Source organism: Salvelinus namaycush, chromosome 8, assembly GCF_016432855.1.
Source record: "Salvelinus namaycush isolate Seneca chromosome 8, SaNama_1.0, whole genome shotgun sequence".
NCBI classification, from domain to species: Eukaryota; Metazoa; Chordata; class Actinopteri; order Salmoniformes; family Salmonidae; genus Salvelinus; species Salvelinus namaycush.
This window is the reverse complement of record NC_052314.1, coordinates 50102806-50123817: the sequence shown is the minus strand read 5'-3', so window position 1 is coordinate 50123817 and position 21012 is coordinate 50102806. Positions and strand designations below refer to the sequence as shown.

The 21012-nt window shown below is 43.0% G+C and overlaps 1 protein-coding gene across 6 annotated transcripts in view; it reads left to right on the top strand.

The window, feature by feature from the left end:
- The window catches only part of LOC120052780 (catenin alpha-2-like), a 654154-nt gene that overhangs the window by 477024 nt on the left and 156118 nt on the right, over positions 1-21012 (top strand). For all 6 annotated transcript variants that reach the window (XM_038999899.1, XM_038999897.1, XM_038999900.1 and 3 more), the window contains one exon: positions 13026-13106. In XM_038999899.1, the coding sequence (XP_038855827.1) occupies positions 13026-13106 (81 nt within the window). The remainder of the gene's footprint in view (positions 1-13025; positions 13107-21012) is intronic.

Here is a 21012-nt window from a genome sequence, read left to right as displayed (position 1 = left end):
ACTTTCTACTCCATACATTTTCCCTGACCCCCAAAAGTACCCCTTACATTTTGACAGGAAAATGGTCCAATTCGCACACTTATCAAGAGAACATGCCTGGTCATCCCTACTGCCTCTGATCTGGCGGACTCACTGAACACAAATGCTTTGATGGTAAATTATGTCTGAGTGTTGAAGTGTGCCCCCTGGCTATCAGTAAAAAAAAGAGAAAAAAAAGTGTGCAGTCTGGTTTGCTAAATACTTTTCCTTTTGATACTTAAGTACATTTAAAACCAAATGCTTTTAGCCTTTTACTCAAGTAGTAGTTTACTGGGTGAATTTCACTTTTACTTGAGTCATTTTCTGTTAAGGTATCTTTATTTTTACTCAAGTATGACAATTGAGTGCTTTTTCCACCACTGATTGAATATATGTCTTGACCTAATCAGAAAAACTGAGTTAGAAAGATTTTGAGTTTGAAAGACCTCATTTTCTGCTAGTTAATCTAATTGTTAATTCCAGGATAAAACACAACATAGTCATATTATCTCATCTCACCGCATTCTACACAAAAAAAGAGGCTCGCTGGGGAGGCATGGAGAGGCTGGTTTATTGTGCTGCTATCCTGTAATCAAACCAGGCTGATGGTCGCAGTTTCGCTGTGGCTCTTTAAGCTCCACTTAATGAGAACAAGTCAAATGGTTGCTGCACATCCCTGGAACCACCGACACACACACACACACACACACACACACACACACACACACACACACACACACACACACACACACACACACACACACACACACACACACACACACACACACACACACATACACACACACACATACACATACACACACACACATACACACACACGCACACCGCTATAGAGCAGCTCAACTTATCTTAATGAGGATCCGGCTGAACCATTATCTACTGTTAACCCAATGTGGTTTCTCTCCCTCTCTCTCTCGATCTCTCTTTCTTTCTCTCTCTCTCTATCTCCCCTCGCTCTCTCTTTCTCCTCTTTCTCTAAGCCTGGAGTCAGTGTAACCAACCTGGACAGTAATTGTTCCTTGCATTGGGCCTTAATTGAATTGACAAGGAGCCGGAATTGATATCATTTAACACATTGATCTTGAGAGAATGAGACGTGTGCTTTGTGCCGAACCAACAAAAAAAAGCTCTCCCCCTCTCTTCTTTTGTTGTCTGACCATTTTATTATCTCTCTCTCTCTCGCTCTCTCTTCAATGTACAGGGTATCTGTCAATTCTCTCTTTCTATACCTCTCTCTATCGTTCTCGCTTTCTCTCTCTCTGCTCTACCTCTCTCTCTCTCTCTCTCTCTCTCTCTCTCTCTCTCTCTCTCTTCAATATACAGGGTATCTGTCAATTCTCTCTTTCTATACCTCTATCGTTCTCTCTTTCTCTCTCTCTCTCTCTCTCTCTCTCTTCAATATACAGGGTATCTGTCAATTCTCTCTTTCTATACCTCTATCGTTCTCTCTTTCTCTCTCTCTGCTCTACCCCTCTCTCTCTCTCTCTCTCTCTCGTTGGCTGTCTGCCTCCACCGTGCCCCCTTATTGAACGCAGATCCCTTCATCATCTCCTCTATTCTCCCCCCTCATTCTCTTTCCCTCGCTCGCTCTCACATGGCACTAGACATCCAAATAATGTTCAGTCTGCCTCGGCCCGAGAATTGCATGTCTTATTCCACTATTAGTGGGTAGCGAGTGGGGATGGGATGAGGGAAGGGTGCACAGCAAAGCAATTTGCGCTGAGTGCACTACAGTACATGAGTGATTGGAGCGGAGAATGAGGAGAAGGAACAGCATGTTGGTCCCAGCTGTTGCACATCGAGAGCTGTTTCTACCATCCACCAGTCTCCTGGGTAAGCTGGAATCACTTTGCCATTACCGCTTCCATTATCCAACCGCCGCGGAACCTATGAGCGGTATGAGCTTATCACCACGATGCCACCCAAAACCATGTAAAATGAATGAAGGGAAAGAGTCCCCTTAGAGAATGAATCGGGGAAACAATGAGCAGATGGGAGACCCTTACAGTCTGTGAATGGGAGCCATTGACAACACCTTGGGGAGTTGAAATGAAACCACGAAACCCCAACATGCATACTCCGTTATGTGGTCTGTGTCGTGAAATACACACATGATGCCGTGTGTGGAGGATGGATGGACGAATAGTGATGGATGAATGGAGGGTTGTTGGTTGCTGTTCCCTATTGTGTTGTCAAGGTGGATAATGGACCTGTGTGGAAGGTGTGTGAGTACAGTTTGGGTGGGCACACAGACACATACACACACACACACACACACACACACACACACACACACACACACACACACACACACACACACACACACACACACACACACACACACACACACACATACACACACACACGACAGACCACAGCTGTGACCTGGCCATGGGGAGCGTGAGGCATATGATTCAACCACTGTAACCTATGATTCATTGTCGGAGGCTAACATTTAGGTGACGTTTTGACAACATCGGGATGACGTTGTGACGGCAAAACACTTCTATTTAACATTTTATTATGAGCAATACATTCTCCATGGCGAATAGATGTCTGATGATATACATTGTAATGATGTAAATGATAGTAATATTTAATAGTAGCTAGTTATACCACTAGACCCTAGTGACTCGGGTATATGACACTATGTATTGACGTATTGACGTGACATAACTATATGTATATAATTATAGCAATTACGAAGACTTTAATGTACATTGCAATGGTGGTAATAACAGTTAGTACTAGGGTATATGGCACAACGCATTGATTTGACTTAACTACCATAAATATGAAGGGGATAACTTCAAATTGGATACTACAAGCTTCTGATTGTGCATCGCAACGATAGTAATAACCGTTTGCACCAGCGTCTATGGAACAATGTATTGACATAACTCGACATGAAACGCAGATACACAAGTAATGTACTATAAGATATATTCAGGTCTCTGAGGTATTTAGTGGGGTTTTGGGGAAAAAACGTGCGCCCCCAAATGAAACTCTATTCCCTATGGGCCCTGGTCCAAAGTAGTGCACTATGAAAGGAATAGGGTGCCATTTGACTGGCTTTATCCAGCATTCTACTAGGAGGCAGGGCGAGCCTGCTATAACAGGTTTAGTGTGATGATGGGTTTTTCCCTCCCTGGTCAGAATTCAGGCCGCTGTATTTCACCGTTTCATAATCTACGTAATGCACATTTGGAAGAGCTCTAGCTGGCAACTAGGCCAGGGCGATTATCAATTCTTGGGAGAAAAAAAAACACAAAAGCACGGACGAGGGTTTTTGACTTTGAATACAAAGTAATGACATTGATAGTGCAATCCTCCGCCACGATGTGTATTATGACAATGCAATACAATACAACGGTTTTTGAGTGTCTCCTCTCTATCTATTTGTCTTTGATGCTCCTATTCTCCTAGGATGGAACTCATATAAGACATACAAGTCTTAATTAACAGTCAAATCTAGAATTGGAACATCTATTTTTGGACTTTGAAATAAATAACCATATAGCTATTGACTCTGTGTCGTCGTTTGAATCCCAGAATGCCCCTTTAAGTCACAGGAGTCTAGGTGAGAAGCTCTCCCATTCTGAACATCCTCTGATTCTGCTCTCTTTTTTACTTTGGGTGGCAAGATCTCTTAATCCTCTTCCTCCCTACAGCGCTTAAATGACACATTAGCATGTGGCTCTCCAGGCAGCCTGGATGACTAATGTTGTCATGTCCTCTCCTCTGTGATACTGACTTCTGTGTGTGTGTGTGTGTGTGTGTGTGTGTGTGTGTGTGTGTGTGTGTGTGTGTGTGTGTGTGTGTGTGTGTGTGTGTGTGTGTGTGTGTGTGTGTGCGTGATACGCACGCACATGCACATGCACAAAACCCGGAAAGGGTTCAGCCCTCCAGGGCCAGAGTTGAATTGCCTTGCTGTAGGGTTTTAAGCCTTATTTGAATATTTCCCAGGGTACCTGTCGCGTACATTTTTGAGTTACCAGAGCCACCCATGACTGTGTTTGCTAGTGACGGAGACATGGTTGTTGCATTCAGTAGTTCTCAGTCCTGTGGCCTTCACCGAGTGAGATTGTAAGTGCATATGTTGTCATTAAAATATAATTATTTAAGACAATACAGAACCTTTTTCAAAAGGCATTATTTTGAGGGCCAAGTTTTAATACAGTGGTCTGAAACTCATAGCTTACAGGTAGAGCTCTGCTACCCGACCCGAGCCCGACGGGCCCTGACATTATACATGGGGTTAGGGCCGGGTAGGGCCTGTTTTTCATCAATAACTAGGGTACGGGCAGGGCTCAGGTATCACAATTTGCATTCGCTCTGCTGCGCAGTACAGTCATGTATGTCTAAGATCATATCATGGTGTCAGAAGTGCTTCAATGTATATTAAATAGGAGAGATTATTTCACGTAATATAATTATATACCTTGAGTTTTGTCAACTAACTGCTCTCTCGTCTCTACATTGAGCAGAGCAGCCCAAGCGGAGCCGTTGCTATGGATATTCGCAGACTTAGAGTGCTATGAGCAGAGCGCATGCAGAGCGAGCTACGCACAGGGAGCGAGTGACAGACAGAGAGGAGCAGCTAATAGATTTACTAACAGAGGATTTTTATCAGATTTCAGGTTTTGGGCAGATTTCAGGTTACGTTTCGCAGAAGCAATTGGGCCTGGGTAGGGTAGGGCCTGAACGTCGCAGGCATGGGTAGGGCTCAGGCTTAAAATGAATGCCCATGCAAGGCTCTATTGACAGGTCACATCAGGCCTGCAAGTCACATTATGCTGGCTTGCAAAGTGATGTGTAATTCCTATTGGAATCCATCCAGAGTGGGGATGTACAACATTTAGAATTTCTATTCACCTGCAATCTGCATTCAAAATGACAGATTGTTGGAAAGACTAAGATATGCGACTACCTTAAACATCTAAACTTGAACAACCATTTCAGTAGCGGGTGCATTAAGTCCAAGTAACAGATTCATTTAATTTAAACAGAATAATTTAGAAAAATTTATGTTATTTATATTTGAGTTGCAAAATATGAATTAATGAATCAATCAGTGAAAGAAATATAGATTGAAACAAACAATTTAACAAATCAACCTGCAATAGAGTATGTTGGGAAATATGATAATGATGTTCATGGTTTAGGTTCAATTCTGGTTACTATTAATTGCAAGCATTTCATCAGACCAGAGGACATTTCTCCAAAAAGTATGATATTTGTCCCCATGTGCAGTTGCAAACCGTAGTCTGGCTTTTTTATGGCGGTTTTGGAGCAGTGGCTTCTTCCTTGCTGAGCGGCTTTTTAGGTTATGTCGATATAAGACTCGTTTTACGGTGTATATAGATGTTTCCTCCAGCATCTTCACAAGGTCCTTTGCTGTTGTTCTGGGATTGATTTGCAACTTTTGCACCGAAGTACGTTCATCTCTAGGAGTCAGAACGCGTCTCCTTCCTGAGTGGTATGATGGCTGCGTGGTCGCATGGTGTAAATACTTGCGTACTATTGTTTGTACAGATGAACGTGGTACCTTCAGGCGTTTGGAAATTGCTCCCAAGGATGAACCAGACTTGTGGAGGTCTACAATTTTCTTCCTGAGGTCTTGGATGATTTCTTTTGATTTTCCCATGATGTCAAGCAAAGAGGCACTGAGTTTGAAGGTAGGCCTTGAAACACATCCACAGGTTCACCTCCAATTGACTCAAATTATGTCAATTAGCCTATCAGAAGCTTCTAAAGCCATGACATAATTTTCTGTAATTTTCCAAGCTGTTTAAAGGCACAGTCAACTTAGTGCATGTAAACTTCTGACCCACTGGAATTGTGATACAGTGAGTTATAAGTGAAATAATCTGTCTGTAAACAATTGTTGGAAAAATTACTATCATGCTCACTGTCATGCACACAGTAGATGTCCTAACCAACATGCCAAAACTATAGTTTGTTAACAAGAAATTTGTAGATTGGTTGAAAAACGAGTTTTAATGACTCCAACCTAAGTGTATGTAAACTTCTGACTTCAACTGTAACTGCATGTAGCTCAGGTCCTGAAGCAAGGATATGCATATTCTTTATACCATTTGAAAGGAATCACTTTGAAGTTTGTGGAAATATGAGAGAATATAACACATTAGATCTGGTAAAAGACAATACAAACAAAAAAACATGCATTTTCTATTTATTTTTTTGTTCCATCATCTTAGAAATGCAAGAGAAAGGCCATATACTAAGATAGGTGAGGTCAAACTGTAGAACCCAGTTCTTGGATTTGAATATAAACATGGATTTCATCAAACAAAACTATGCTACATTTTATCTCTGGGACAAGATTACTGAGTGTAAGTACATTATTTACCTTCACAGGTGAATATATCAAACCAGTTGGCGTAATAAAAATGTTTTGTTGTTGTGCACTATCCTCAAACAATAGCATGGTATTTGTTTTGCTGTAATAGCTACTGTAAATTGGACACTGCAGTTAGGACACTGCAGTGTCCAATTTACAGTAGCTATTACACACTGCAGTTAGATTAACAATATTTTAAGCTTTCTGTCCATATAAGATATGTTTATGTCCCGGAAAGTTGGCTGTCGTATACAACGTTTTCTAGTCACATTATCATATATTGAGCAACAACCGTCTCGGTTTAAGGACACTGATCCAGTAGAGGTTAAAAAAAGGAAATACCTGTCAGATATAGAGTTAAAATGCATTAAATTGTGAGTTTTTATCACAATATGACACTTTTTATATATATATATATATATATATATATATAATCACAGAAGACTGAAATATAACAAAATCATTTGACATGGAAACACCAGATTTTATGAAGAAAAATATATATATAAATAACATTCCACCCATGAGGCCTCGATTTGGTCATTTGACTGCGGGAAAGGTAACATTTGAGTTTATTTTATGCAACTGAGTGTTAATTTAACTATTTACAGTGTTAATTTCACTCTTGAATCAACACAAGAAATGTTACACACATCATTTTATTTTCAGGACAACCAGGGCTACAAGTAGAAGACGAAACTAGTTGTAACGGCTTTCCTCCTCCTCTTCATCCGAAGAGGAGGAGCAGGGATTGAACCAAAATGCAGCGTTGTGTGATGACATGATTTATTTAAACAAGACGAAAAAACGAACTACACTTGAATAATTAACAAAACAAATAAACGATGTAGACAGACCTGGACGACGAACTTACATGAAACACGAAGAACGCAATAACAGGAAAACTGACTACATAAAACGAACGAACAAACAAAACCGAAAACAGTCCCGTGTGGCGTAACATACAGACACTGACACAGGAGACAACCACCCACAACACACAGTGTGAAAACACCTACCTTAATATGACTCTCAATCAGAGGAAATGAAAACCACCTGCCTCTAATTGAGAGCCATATCAGGTCACCCTTTAAACCAACATAGAAACAGAAAACATAGACTGCCCACCCAAACTCACGTCCTGACCAACTAACACATACAAAAACTAACAGAAAACAGGTCAGGAACGTGACACTAGTTGACATATTATAAGGTTACCAATACAAAGATCTGATCAAAATGAATTGATATGAATGTTGTAACTACAGAATTGATAAGCGTAGCGGGAAATTAAAATCCAAATAGTCAGTGACAACTGTGTGGAGTATGGAGTTTGTGACAGCCACTTTCTGAGCTTACTACAGTATAATAGACACTATGTCCTTGGAATGTAGAAGAACCCTTACCTTCTAACGACTCTTGTGTAGCTTGTGAGTGTTATAGAGCAAAATGTGTGTGTTTGTGAGAGTCTCAACTTTTCATAGACGTTTTTGTAAAAAGACCTGGCCCTGGACCCCTTCGGGATCCCCCCTTGGCTCACAAACACCACTCTAGCTCACAAACACCACTCTAGTTCACAAACACCACTCTAGCTCACAAACACCACTCTAGTTCACAAACACCACTCTAGCTCACAAGCACCACTCTAGTTCACAAACACCACTCTAGTTCACAAACACCACTCTAGTTCACAAACACCACTCTAGCTCACAAACACCACTCTAGTTCACAAACACCACTCTAGTTCACAAACACCACTCTAGCTCACAAACACCACTCTAGCTCACAAACACCCCTCTAGCTCACAAACACCACTCTAGCTCAGAAACACCACTCTAGCTCAGCCACCGTTAATCACAGACTGATGGAAATAGACAAATCCAATGGTACAACCCAGAAGTCTGTAGCTCAAAAACATGTTTAATAAAAAGGGTTAGAAGTCAATAAACGTTCCTGCAATACGGTGGGTCTCATTTGGTTAATTCAAAGGTTCTTTATCGGGCAAGAGTTCTCCAAGGAACCTTAAAAGAGCTGAAGATGTTCCATTCCCCTTGCCTAGTTAAATATGGGCTTGCAGCCCGGGCCTATCAATCCAGATTATGAGACTGAGGGTTTCTCCTCACTGTTTGGTGCACTGTGCTCTATTACCATTAGGACTGTGGCTGAGGAATGTGTGTGTGTGTGTGTGTGTGTGTGTGTGTGTGTGTGTGTGTGTGTGTGTGTGTGTGTGTGTGTGTGTGTGTGTGTGTGTGTCAAATGATGACTTCCTAATGCTGCTCAACATCTATATGGGGGAAAATCCATGTATCAACTGGTTGCAGTGGCCTTGGTCCTAGGGCAAAACAGCAATACATTAAATGAATGGGAGCAATCATATCTATTTCAATGGACCTTTTTATTTTCATGGTTGTCTTTCAGAGACCAGAACTTTTAGACCTAACCTTTGACCCCAAATAGGACTAGGGATGTAGACATTGTGTAGGGTTCCCACTCAGTCGTTGACACTCACTGCCTCGCTGTACACAGAGACGTGTATTTACCATGGGCTGTCATCGATCTCAATCGTCTTGAACAGAACAATACCCAAGGCCAGGCAATATTTATAAAACGTACAAATAGTCACAATTTGGAGGGCCATGTTTGCGTTCTTTATTTACGTGGGTTATTCTCATTGAGATCACATCTCTTTCACAAGAGTGACCTATTCAAGTGCCAGTTGAAGTACTCCATAAGAGAGTCTCCACATAAACCCACGTGCTAAGTGTGTCAGGCAAGATCTCACTCCTCTTGAACCAGACCAGACAATATTTCGAAAAAAGTAACAGTAATTAAAAAAATAGGACAAGAGGGTCACTTGAATAACCCCTCATGATAAGGTAAGAATATTCTGGAAGAACAGTCCACTCCATTAACCTGATCCTCGATGTGTTTGTGCTGTCTTGCAACCCGTATGGCTGTCACTTACAGTAGGTTATCACTCCATTGTTGCATGTCACAAAATAGAGGTCTCTGATTGGTTGTTTTATTAGGACAGGAAGTTGTTCCTGCTCTGTAATAGGTCTTTTGGAGTGTATAACCCTTGGGTCGTGCCTACCCCCTCGCCGGTGCCTACTTCTCCCAGGGACCCAAATAAGACCCTGTGGACAGGCAGAGGGGCCCGAAGGGCCTGGACACCGTTTAAATTGCTATGATTGGCCCGAGAATGCTCTCGGGCGGTGGAGGCGCGGTTTTAAAGAGGGGGGCCATCGCCGTTTAGAGCGATCTGCTGGGGGCATTCCCCTCTCGCAATTTTTTTTTGTCTTGTTTGATGGGAAGCAATTTCAGGACTAATGGGAAACAATAATGTTTATAGCCCTGGTGGTGACAAACACATTGAGAGTGACAGAAAACGTTAACCTCGAGGCACCACGCGCGGAGAATGACAAAAAAAAAAAGAAACCAAAGAATGAAAGAATGAATGAAGGGAGTTGGAGAGGTCTGATCTGAATTCTGATTGGGGCACAAAATAGACAAATAGACGACAGATGACGTTGAGTGTTCTTTTCTGCTTTCAGTATCATACGGATAATGGTAACACGACACATACATCCTCCATAGCACAACATCTCCTTTAAGAAATCTATAGTTCAGTCAACGGAGACAGGGCCCTGGTCAAAAGTATTGCACTATATAGGGAATAGGGTGTCATTTGGGACTTAGACTTGGTTCAGTTCAGTGGGACAAATAATGAACACTCCAACAAGACTGAAGTGGGATATCTAGCCAAGGACACACAACAATGTGTAGGCCTGTAATATGAGGAACGTCACATTGAGGGCTATAAGGGCCACCATTATCTCCCGTATCTAGCATTGTATAGCGGAGTGGATGTAGTATTGTAATGGCTCTGTAATAGAGTGGACCAGACATGCGGAACTCTCCCATAGTGACATAATGAGGATATGGTGTTCACATCCAAAATATGCCTAACCGTTCATGTAAATGGTCATCCTTACCACTCATCGGTATGTCCAGTATCTACACTACCCTCCATATTATTATTATTCTGCTTCTTTGCTAGGCTAGGAGGGGAGAACGTGTACAGATGTAGGATCTTAATTTCAGCCAGTTTGCCACAGCATGAAAATAATCCTGCAGCACAAGGAAATGTGTATTATTATGTGGATTCTAATTAATGGACATTTTTGTAGGGGGTTGAGAGATGTATCATTAGGTCAAGTCAAGTTTGACATTACAAACTTTAGAAGCCTTTGTAAATCTTGAATACGCTACAAGTTTGCATTTCCTGCTGGGCAACAAAAGAGTGATCAAATTAAGATCCTACATCTGTAGATGTTAGGTTGCTCTCTCTTCCCACCAAGATAATGATGTTAACACACTCCACTGTAGGGCTGGAATTGGAATGGGGTTGCTACGGCAACCAGGCAATTAATGTTGTATTCTCTGCTGTTGCTTTGACTGGAGTATCACCGGCGTCTCTGTACAATCTGTTGATTCGGATCTTTGATGGGCTCGCTAACTAAGGTATTGCAGTAAGAGACCGCTTCTAATGAACCGAGCTGTCAGTCTAGCCAGCAGATTGCACCTGGTTGTCACTGAATTCATGTTGAATGTGGCAAACAGTGTTTGTTAACGGGGGTTTGTTTAAACCCGCCTTCTTACATCCCCAAGGATTCTACTGAAGTCCCCTACATACTGTATGTCCAATGTATCGCTCCCCTTGCTCTCTTTTTAGCATCTGTTTGTCTCCCCTCTTTCTTGCATTCACTCACCTTCATTTTTGCCATTAATTTATCGCTCGTTCTCTTCCTCTCCCTTTCTTGTCATTTTTATTCTCCTCTCCCTCTCTCTTCTCCTCTCCATCCATCCCTCCCTCCCGAGGTTAAGAGGTTAAGAAGCGTAGCTGTGGGCAATGCCTAACCCCTGACATCTAACCCCGGACTGTAGGAATCAAGCCGCCTCATCGCCCACCCTAATCACCATATTAAACCCTCCCAAACAAATTCCTAACACAACATTAATGATAGCATCTTTATGCCATATTTAATGGAAGTCCCCGACGCAAAGGTTATCTCCCCTTTCATCATCATAGGCCTCCAAATGGGACCCCATACGCTCCAAAGGGGTCACTGCGAAAATGAAAGGGAGTCTACTAAGGTAATTACCAGAATGCTTTGGAATATCATTGTCTCAGCTTCAGCATTATTTACGCTCGCCGTAGCCCATAAACAATGAATATTTTTTGGGGAGGACCGTTTATCCTTCTCTCTGGCAGTGATTCTCCTTTGATTCCATCAGGCGGTAATGGATTTTATATCTCTGATAGGCAATCTGTTTTATACTTATTAACTGTTCACAGCTTGAGGCATGACAATGCATCCAACCGCCAACCAGCCAACCGCCCGGCCCGGCGAGCCCAAGTCCTTTTCCCAGGCCCCCTAGGGAACGCTGCCTGTTGCTTGCCCCCTGTTCGCCCCCCCCCCTCCTCGCCCGATCCCTGAGACAATAGATGGAATCTCACCTACTTTGCTGCAGCACCGTGACCCTTGAAATGGAACATCGCTCGCCTTTAGTCTGCCATCAATATTTAATGGCCACCACTTGATTGTTCTATTTTTTGAGAGAAAAAAAGAGAGAGAGAGAAAAGAAAGAAACAGAGAAAGAGAAAGTGAAAGTCAGGGAGAGGGAGGGAGAGAGAGTGGGATAGATGTTATTGTCATTTAGCGTGAGGTGACACTTGTGACTGTAACCAGCTGTGGACTGTCTGAGAGGGCCTGGGGGAAGAGGGGGCAGAAGGAAGGGCCAGCAGCCTAGCTGCCGCTAACACCACAGAAACTCCTAATTGTTCTCCAACAAGACAAGGCCTCATATTGACCCCTCTCTCTCTCTCTCTGTTTTGTCTTTCTAGCCGCTTACTCGCTAAGAGAATAGGGGTTTATTCAGTGACAGCTAAAGACCCTTGAGAAAGAAGCTATAATTTAGTATTTTTAGTCACACATTCACTAACAACAATTGGCGTCATTTGTTGAGCGCTAAAACCCCTTGAGATAGAAGCTGGATTAAAGCTGCCGTTCGTAGTGTTCGGCTGGTGTTACCAACCCAGTCCAAGTGGCCTAGTTAGCATGTACAGAAACCCACCTAGTTACAATTGCTTGTGTACCTCCAAAGCCTACAGTACCTCACCTGCTAACTTGGTTTCATGTTTGATGGAATTTCTCAGAAAGGGTTCCATAGTTGCTCCCATGCAAGTCGTCTTCATCTGATGTCTGTCACCACTCCATCTTATTTGCTCTGTACTCTCCTTCTCAATCGGTGTGTATTCTAGTACCCTCACGTTCTTCTTTTATCCAGCCCTGCTGCTTTCTCTTACATCTTGAACAGCCAAAGGCACTTACTGTATAAGAAACCGGAGGCAGAGAGTATTCCAGGAATTATTCCCCTCCTCCCTTTTAACCGCAGCACAAACCTTTGTGCTCCCATTCCCTCCTGTAGTGTATTACAAGCATAATGCACTTTTTTGATGTGAGCAATTGTGTGTGTGATGATGAATTAGTAATGTTACACAGGTAACACTGAGGTAACACTGTGTCTCTCTGTTCCCCCCCCCTCTCTCTCTCTACAGACTGGCAGGAAAGAGAAAGGAGACCCGCTGAACTCTGCCATCGACAAGATGACCAAGAAGACCAGGGATCTGCGCAGACAGGTGGGTCACAGTGTCCAAAGCTGAGTTTGTTGGACGTCATGTTTGCACCAAAGAGTTTGACCAACCTGGTTCGGAACGAATCCTGACATGATTAGTTATAGACGCCATATTTGCACTAAAAAGGCAATCGTAGAGGGACAGTCTGGCCAACTCTGTTCCAACCCAAACAGGACATGACTGGCTAAAGATGCCATTTTTTGCAGTCCAAGGCAATCGTAACATGAACATAGTTTGGCCAACTCAGTTCCAACTGAAACCTGACTTAATTGGCTAAGGATGCCATTTTTGTACTCCAACACAATTTCTATGGACAGTATGGCCAATTTGGCTTCAACCAACACCTGACATGATTGGCTATAATAGACACACCATATTTTCACTGAAAGGCAATCATACTATACATGGAGAGAGTTTGGCCAGCTTAGCTCCAACCCATATTTGACATGACTGGTTATTTAGGCGTCATCTTTGAGCCTTTGATACCTATTCTATGATGGAGCCAACATGTGTTCGTGTTACCATGTTGGCCAAACCCTCCATCATACCTGATTCATGGTCTGCACTTATACATCGCACAGACTGACACTCGATCCTGCGTAGACAGACTGCTATTCAGCTATTCAATATCACATGCAGTCTCACTTCCCAAACACAGAGCTAAACAGCCGAATGTGTTTCTGTCATTCAAATCTATCGACCGATCTTTACACGCACACACTTGATTTCATGAATCTCAGGGGAGTATAGAGGCTGAAAGCTCGGAGCTATTACTTTCTCCCAAATTGCAATGCTCCTCTCCATTAGTGGCCCAAAAAGAGAGACATGTAGTGTTACATCTTGTTATAGGAATCAAAAGTCAAATTGATTTCTTTGGGAAGGCAATCTCATTTTGCCTCCCTATTCTTTCTACCCATGAAAATATGTTGTATTTTTTGTACCGTATTATTCATCCAAAAAAATGCAGATAAACTATGATCTGGCGAATGGTATTCACGGTAACCCAAAAGCGATTCATTCACTTTTATTAAGAGGTGTATTTCACAGCTCTATTACACAGTATTTATCGACCAAACAAGTGTTAATCTTACAGTATATCTTTAAAATGGCAATGACCTACAGTGCCACAGCTGTTGATAACTTAAATGTTGGTCTAATAACCAATTAACTGAAAACACAGATTGATCAACTCCGACTGAACACGGTCTCCAACCTAGATACAGGAAGTGGTGGAAAAAGCACTCAATTGTCATACTTGAGTAAAAGTAAAGATACCTTAACAGAAAATTAGTCAAGTAAAAGTGAAAGTTATCCAGTAAAATACTACTTGAGCAAAAGTCTAAAAGTATCTGGTTTTAAATGTCCTTAAGTGCAGTGGTAGAAAAAGTACAACATTGTCATACTTGAGTAAAAGTATAAAGTAAAAGTAAATGCTATACATCAATTCCTTATATTAAGCAAACTAGACGGCACTATTTTGGTATTATTTTTCAATTAAGGACAGAAAGGTGCACACTCCAACACTCAGACATAATTTACAAACACAGTAGTAGTAGTGTTTTGTGAGTCCTCCAGATCAGAGGCGGTAGAGATGACAAAGCATTATATTAATAGGTGCCATCATTTTGTCCTGTTTAAGCATTCTAAATGTAACGAGTACTTTTGTGTGTCAGGGAAAATTTAAGGAGTAAAATGTAAATGTTTTTCTTTAGGAATGGAGTGGAGTAAAAGTAAAAGTTGTCAAAAATGTAAATAGTAAAGTACAGATGCCCCCAAAAACGACTTAAGTAGTACTTAAAAGTATTTTTATGCTTCACATCTACCTGCTATGATCTCTGAAAGTATTCATACCCCTTGACTTATTCCACATTTTGTTATGTTACAGTCTGAATTCAAAATTGATTAAATATATATATTTTTATCTCACACATCTACACACAATACCCCACAATGACAAAGTGAAAACATGTTTTTAGACCTTTTTGCAAATTTCTTGAAAATTAAATACAGAAATATTTCACTATTTTCAAAATTCTTTGAGCTCTGTCAAATTGGTTGTTGATAATTGCTTGACAACCATTTTCAGATTTTTCCATAGATTTTCAAGTAGATTTAAGTCAAAACTGTAACTCGGCCACTCAGGAAGATTCACTGTCTTCTTGGTAAGCAACTCCAGTGTAGATTTGGCCTTGTTTTAGCTTATTGTCCTGCTGAAAGGTGAATTCATCTCCCAGTGTCTGGTGGAAAGAAAACTGAACCAAGTGTTTCTATAGGATTTTTCCTGTGCTGTAAATTTCTAAAATGGTTTACCTGATATAGATGAAACCCCTAAAATCAAAGCTGACAGTCTGCTATTTAACACCCATAGTTGTTGTAGGATTTCAAATCTAAAGTACTCTAGTACAGAGCCGAAATAACCAAACATGTGTTGCTGTGCCAATACGTTTGGAGTTCACTGTAGAGGAGACAGAGTGGAGGCATAGAGGAGGCAGAGGGGAGACAGGGGGAGGGAAAGACGGGAGCAGAAAAGCAGGAATTACACAGAGGGTCTGATATAGTAATTATGTCACAACAGCCCCAGAGAGGGCAGTTCAATGGTGCTAAGAGACACTAGGCCTTCCAGGAGGGAGGAGAACTGAGGAAAGAGGCTTTGTCTGTGAAGTAACTTTGTGTGTGTGTGTGTGTGTGTGTGTGTGTGTGTGTGTGTGTGTGTGTGTGTGTGTGTGTGTGCGTGCGTGCGTGCGTGCGTGCGTGCGTGCGTGCGTGCGTGCGTGCGTGCGTGCGTGTGTGTGTGTGCCATAATCCCTTGTGTATGGCAGCCATCTCATATTAGAACACAGAAACACACACAACGGTTGACACCTTTGTGTCATTGTGAAGACGGGAGAGAACAGTGAGAGAATTAGTACAATGACAGTGACACCTGTCAGGAATACACACTCTGTGTGCAATTATAGGGTTTAACATGATTTTTGAATGACTACCTCATCTCTGTACCCCATACATACAGTTATTTGTAAGGTCCCTCAGTCGAGCAGTGAATTGCAAACACAGGTTCAACCACAAATAGCAGAGGATTTCCAGTACCTCACAGTACCTTGGTAAACGGGTAAAAAGAACTAACAGACATTGTGTGTCCCTTTGTGGACTGTGAAATGATTAATTACATATTAGATGGTGTACCAGATACAGATTGTCACGTTCCTGACCTGTTTTCCATTGTTTTTGTATGTGTTTAGTTGGTCAGGGCGTGAGTTGGGGTGGGCATTCTATGTTATGTGTTTCTATGTTGGGTTAAATGTGTTGCCTGATATGGTTCTCAGTTAGAGGCAGGTGTTTGACGTTTCCTCTGATTGAGAACCATATTAAGGTAGGCTGTTCTCACTGTTTGTTTGTGGGTGATTGTCTTCCGTGTCTGTGTATGTCGTACCACACGGGACTGTTTCGTTTGTTTAGTCTGTTCCTGTTCGTGCGTTCTTCGTGTTATGTAAGTTCTCATGTTCAGGTCTGTTTAACGTCGTTTGTTGTTTTGTAGTTTGTTCAAGTGTATTTTCGTCTTCGTTATTATTATTAAAATCATCATGTCTACATACCTCTGGTCCGATCCATGCTGGTCCGATCCATGCTCCTCCTCGTCTGAGGAGGAGAACAACGTCGACAGCCGTTACAGAATCACCCACCAAACAAGGACCAAGCAGCGTGAAAAGCAACAGCAGCGATCACAGGATTTCTGGACATGGGAGGAAATACTGGACGGTAAAGGATGTCATGAAGCCGGCCCAACGCATCTGGCCACCAGTGCGTCTCCTCGGGCCGGCATACATGGCACCAGCCTTACGCATGGTGTCCCCGGTTCGCCTACATAGCCCAGTGCGGGTTATTCCACCTCCCCGCACTGGTCGGGCTACGGGGAGCATACAACCAGGTAAGGTTGGGCAGGCTCAGTGCTCAAGGGAGCCAGTACGCCTGCATGGTCCGGTATATCCGGCGCCACCTCCCCGCCCCAGCCCAGTACCACCAGTGCTTACACCACGCACCAGGCTTCCTGTGCGTCTCCAGAGCCCTGTTCCTCCTCCACGCACTAGCCCTGTGGTGCGTGTCTCCAGCCCATTACCACCAGTACCGGCACCACGCACCAAGCCTCCTGTGCGTCTCCAGAGCCCTGTTCCTCCTCCACGCACTAGCCCTATGGTGCGTGTCTCCAGCCCATTACCACCAGTGCCTACACCACGCACCAAGCCTCCTGTGCGCCTCCAGAGTCCTGTGCGTCCTGTTGCTGCTCCCCGCACTAGCCTGAAGGTGCGTGTCCTTAGCCCGGTACCTCCAGTTCCGGCACCACGTACCAGGCCTACAGTGCGTCTCAGCCGGCCAGAGTCTGCCGTCTGCCCAGCGGCGCCTGAACTGCCCGTCTGCCCAACGCCGTCTGAACTGCCCGTCTGCCCAACGGCGCCTGAACTGCCCGTCTGCCCAACGCCGTCTGAACTGTCCGTCTGCCAAGCGCCGCATGAACTGCCCGTCTGTACTGAGCCTTCAAAGCCGCCCGTCTGTACTGAGACTTCAAAGCCGCCCGTCTGTCATGAGCCTTCAGAGCCATCTGCCAGACAGGAGCCGCTAGAGCCGTCCGCCAGACAGGAGCAGCCAGAGCCTTCCGCCAGACAGGAGCAGCCAGAGCCTTCCGCCAGACAGGAGCAGCCAGAGCCTTCCGCCAGACATGAGCAGCCAGAGCCGCCAGACAGCCAGGATCCGCCAGAGCCAGCCAGCCAGGATCCGCCAGAGCCAGCCAGCCAGGATCCGCCAGAGCCAGCCAGCCAGGATCCGCCAGAGCCAGCCAGCCAGGATCCGCCACTCAGTCCGGAGCTGCCATTCAGTCCGGAGCTGCCCCTCAGTCCGGAGCTGCCCCTCATTCTGGTGTTGCCCCTCATTCCGGTGTTGCCCCTTAGTCCGGTGCTGCCCCTTAATCCAGTGGGGTTAATTTGGAGGGTGGCCATTGGGAGGAGGCTACGGAAGCGGGGATTGACTATGGTGGGGTGGGGACCACGTCCGGAGCCGGAGCCGCCACCGTGGACAGATGCCCACTCAGACCCTCCCCTAGACTTTGGTTGTGCGCCCGGAGTTCGCACCTTGAGGGGGGGGTTCTGTCACGTTCCTGACCTGTTTTCCATTGTTTTTGTATGTGTTTAGTTGGTCAGGGCGTGAGTTGGGGTGGGCATTCTATGTTATGTGTTTCTATGTTGGGTTAAATGTGTTGCCTGATATGGTTCTCAATTAGAGGCAGGTGTTTGACGTTTCCTCTGATTGAGAACCATATTAAGGTAGGCTGTTGTCACTGTTTGTTTGTGGGTGATTGTCTTCCGTGTCTGTGTATGTCGTACCACACGGGACTGTTTCGTTTGTTTAGTCTGTTCCTGTTTGTGCGTTCTTCGTGTTATGTAAGTTCTCATGTTCAGGTCTGTTTAACGTCGTTTGTTGTTTTGTAGTTTGTTCAAGTGTATTTTCGTCTTCGTTATTATTATTAAAATCATCATGTCTACATACCTCGCTGCGTGTTGATCCGATCCATGCTCCTCCTCGTCTGAGGAGGAGAACGACGTCGACAGCCGTTACACAGATATCCTTCTTAACCTGTTTGGCGTGCAAGCCCGACGTCGGTACACTTATGACAACAGCCAGCTCAAAGTGCAGGGCGCGAAAATTCAAAATATATATTTTTTAAATATTTAACTTTCACACATTAACAAGTCCAATACAGCATATGAAAGGTACACATCTTGTGAATCAAGCCAACATGTCCGATTTTTAAAATGTTTTACAGGGAAGACACAATATGTAAATCTATTAGCTAACCACGTTAGCAAAAGACACCACTTTTCTTACTCCATCAGTTTTTTACTCCATCAGTAGCTATCACAAATTCGACCAAATAAAGATATAAATAGCCACTAACCAAGAAACAACTTCATCAGATGACAGTCTGAAAACATATTTATTGTATAGCATATGTTTTGTTCGAAAAATTTGCATATTTCAGGTATAAATCATAGTTTACATTTCAGCTACAATCAGAAATTGCACCGAAAGCAGCCATAATATTTACAGACACCAACGTCAAATACCTAATTACTCATCATAAAACATTTCTGAAAAATACATAGTGTACAGCAATTGAAAGATCTTGTGATTCCAGACAATATTTCCGATTTATTAAATGTTTTACAGCGAAAACAAAATGTAGCGTTATATTAGCGTAGCCACAATAGCCAGAAACACTTGGGCGCCGACGACCAGTTCACATGCACGACAGATATTAGAAATAGCATCATAAAATGTTTCTTACTTTTGGTGATCTTCCGTCAGAATGTTGGACAAGGTGTCCTTTGTCCAGAACAGTCGTTGTTTGGATCTGGAACGGCAAATTTCCCTCATCATTTAGCATGGGCACTTGCCAAGTGGCACGGATCTCTCCAACGTCAACAAAGTCAGAGAACGGAACACGGCAAAACTCCCGAAAAAATTTCAATAATCTGATTAAACTATATTGAAAAAACATACTTTACGGTGATATGGTCACATGTATCAAATACAATCTAAACCGGAGATGTTAGTCGTCCATAACGACAGCTAAACAGAAGGCAAATCCATGTCCCCTTTCGCGCGCTCCAGAAACAGGAAATGGACGGTCACGTCATACAAAGAGCTTTAATTCCACCTCAGACCAAGATAAACACGAAATTTCTTCTCTCACCGCCTCTTGACAACCAGGGGAAGGTGTATGAAGTGTACGTAGACTCTTACGTATAATGCCCATGTATAGGCAGGAAGTTGAACAGAGCATCGATTTCTGACATTCCACTTCCTGGTCAGGAAATGTGCTGCAGAATGAGTTCTGTTTCACTCAGAGAAATAATTCAAACGGTTTTAGAAACTAGAGAGTGTTTTCTATCCAATAGTAATAATAATATGCATATTGTACTAGCAAGAATTGAGTACGAGGCCGTTTGAAATGGGCACCATTTAACTGGCTACTCAATACTGCCCCTTGCAGCCATAAGAAGTTAACTCAATTGCCAGAGAGGAAGGAAACTGCTCAGGGATTTCACAATGAGGCCAATGGTGACTTTTAAACAGTTACAAAGTGATAGGAGAAAGCTGAGGATGGATCAAAAACATTGTAGTTACTCCACAATACTAACATTAATGACAGAGTGAAAAGAAGGAAGCCTGTACAGAATAAAAATATTCCAAAACTAAGCTAATACTGCAAAAATTGTGGCAAAGCAATTCACTTTTTGCCTTGTATATATAGTTGAAGTCGGAAGTTTACATACACCTTAGCCAAATACATTTAAACTCAGTTTTTCACAATTCTTGACATTTAATCCTAGTAATAATTCCCTGTCTTAGGTCAGTTAGGATCACCACTTTATTTTAAGAATGTGAAATGTCAGAATAATAATAGAAATAATGATTTATTTCAGCTTTTATTTCTTTCATCACATTCCCAGTGGGTCAGAAGTTTACATACACTCAATTAGAATTTGGTACATTGCCTTTAAATTGTTTAACTTGAGTCAAACATGTCAGGTAGCCTTCCACAAGCTTCCCACAATAAGTTGGGTGAATTTTGGCCCATTCCTCCTGACAGAGCTGGTGTAACTGAGTCAGGTTTGTAGGCCTCCTTGCTCACACACGCTTTTTCAGTTCTGCCCACACATTTTCTGTAGGATTGAGGTCAGGGCTTTGTGATGGCCACTCCAATACCTTGACTTTGTTGTTCTTAAGCCATTTGTCCATTTGGAAGACCCATTTGCGACCAAGCTTTAACTTCCTGACTGATGTCTTGAGATATTGCTTCAATATATCCACAAAATTTTCCTCCCTCATAATGCCATCTATTTTGTGAAGTGCACCA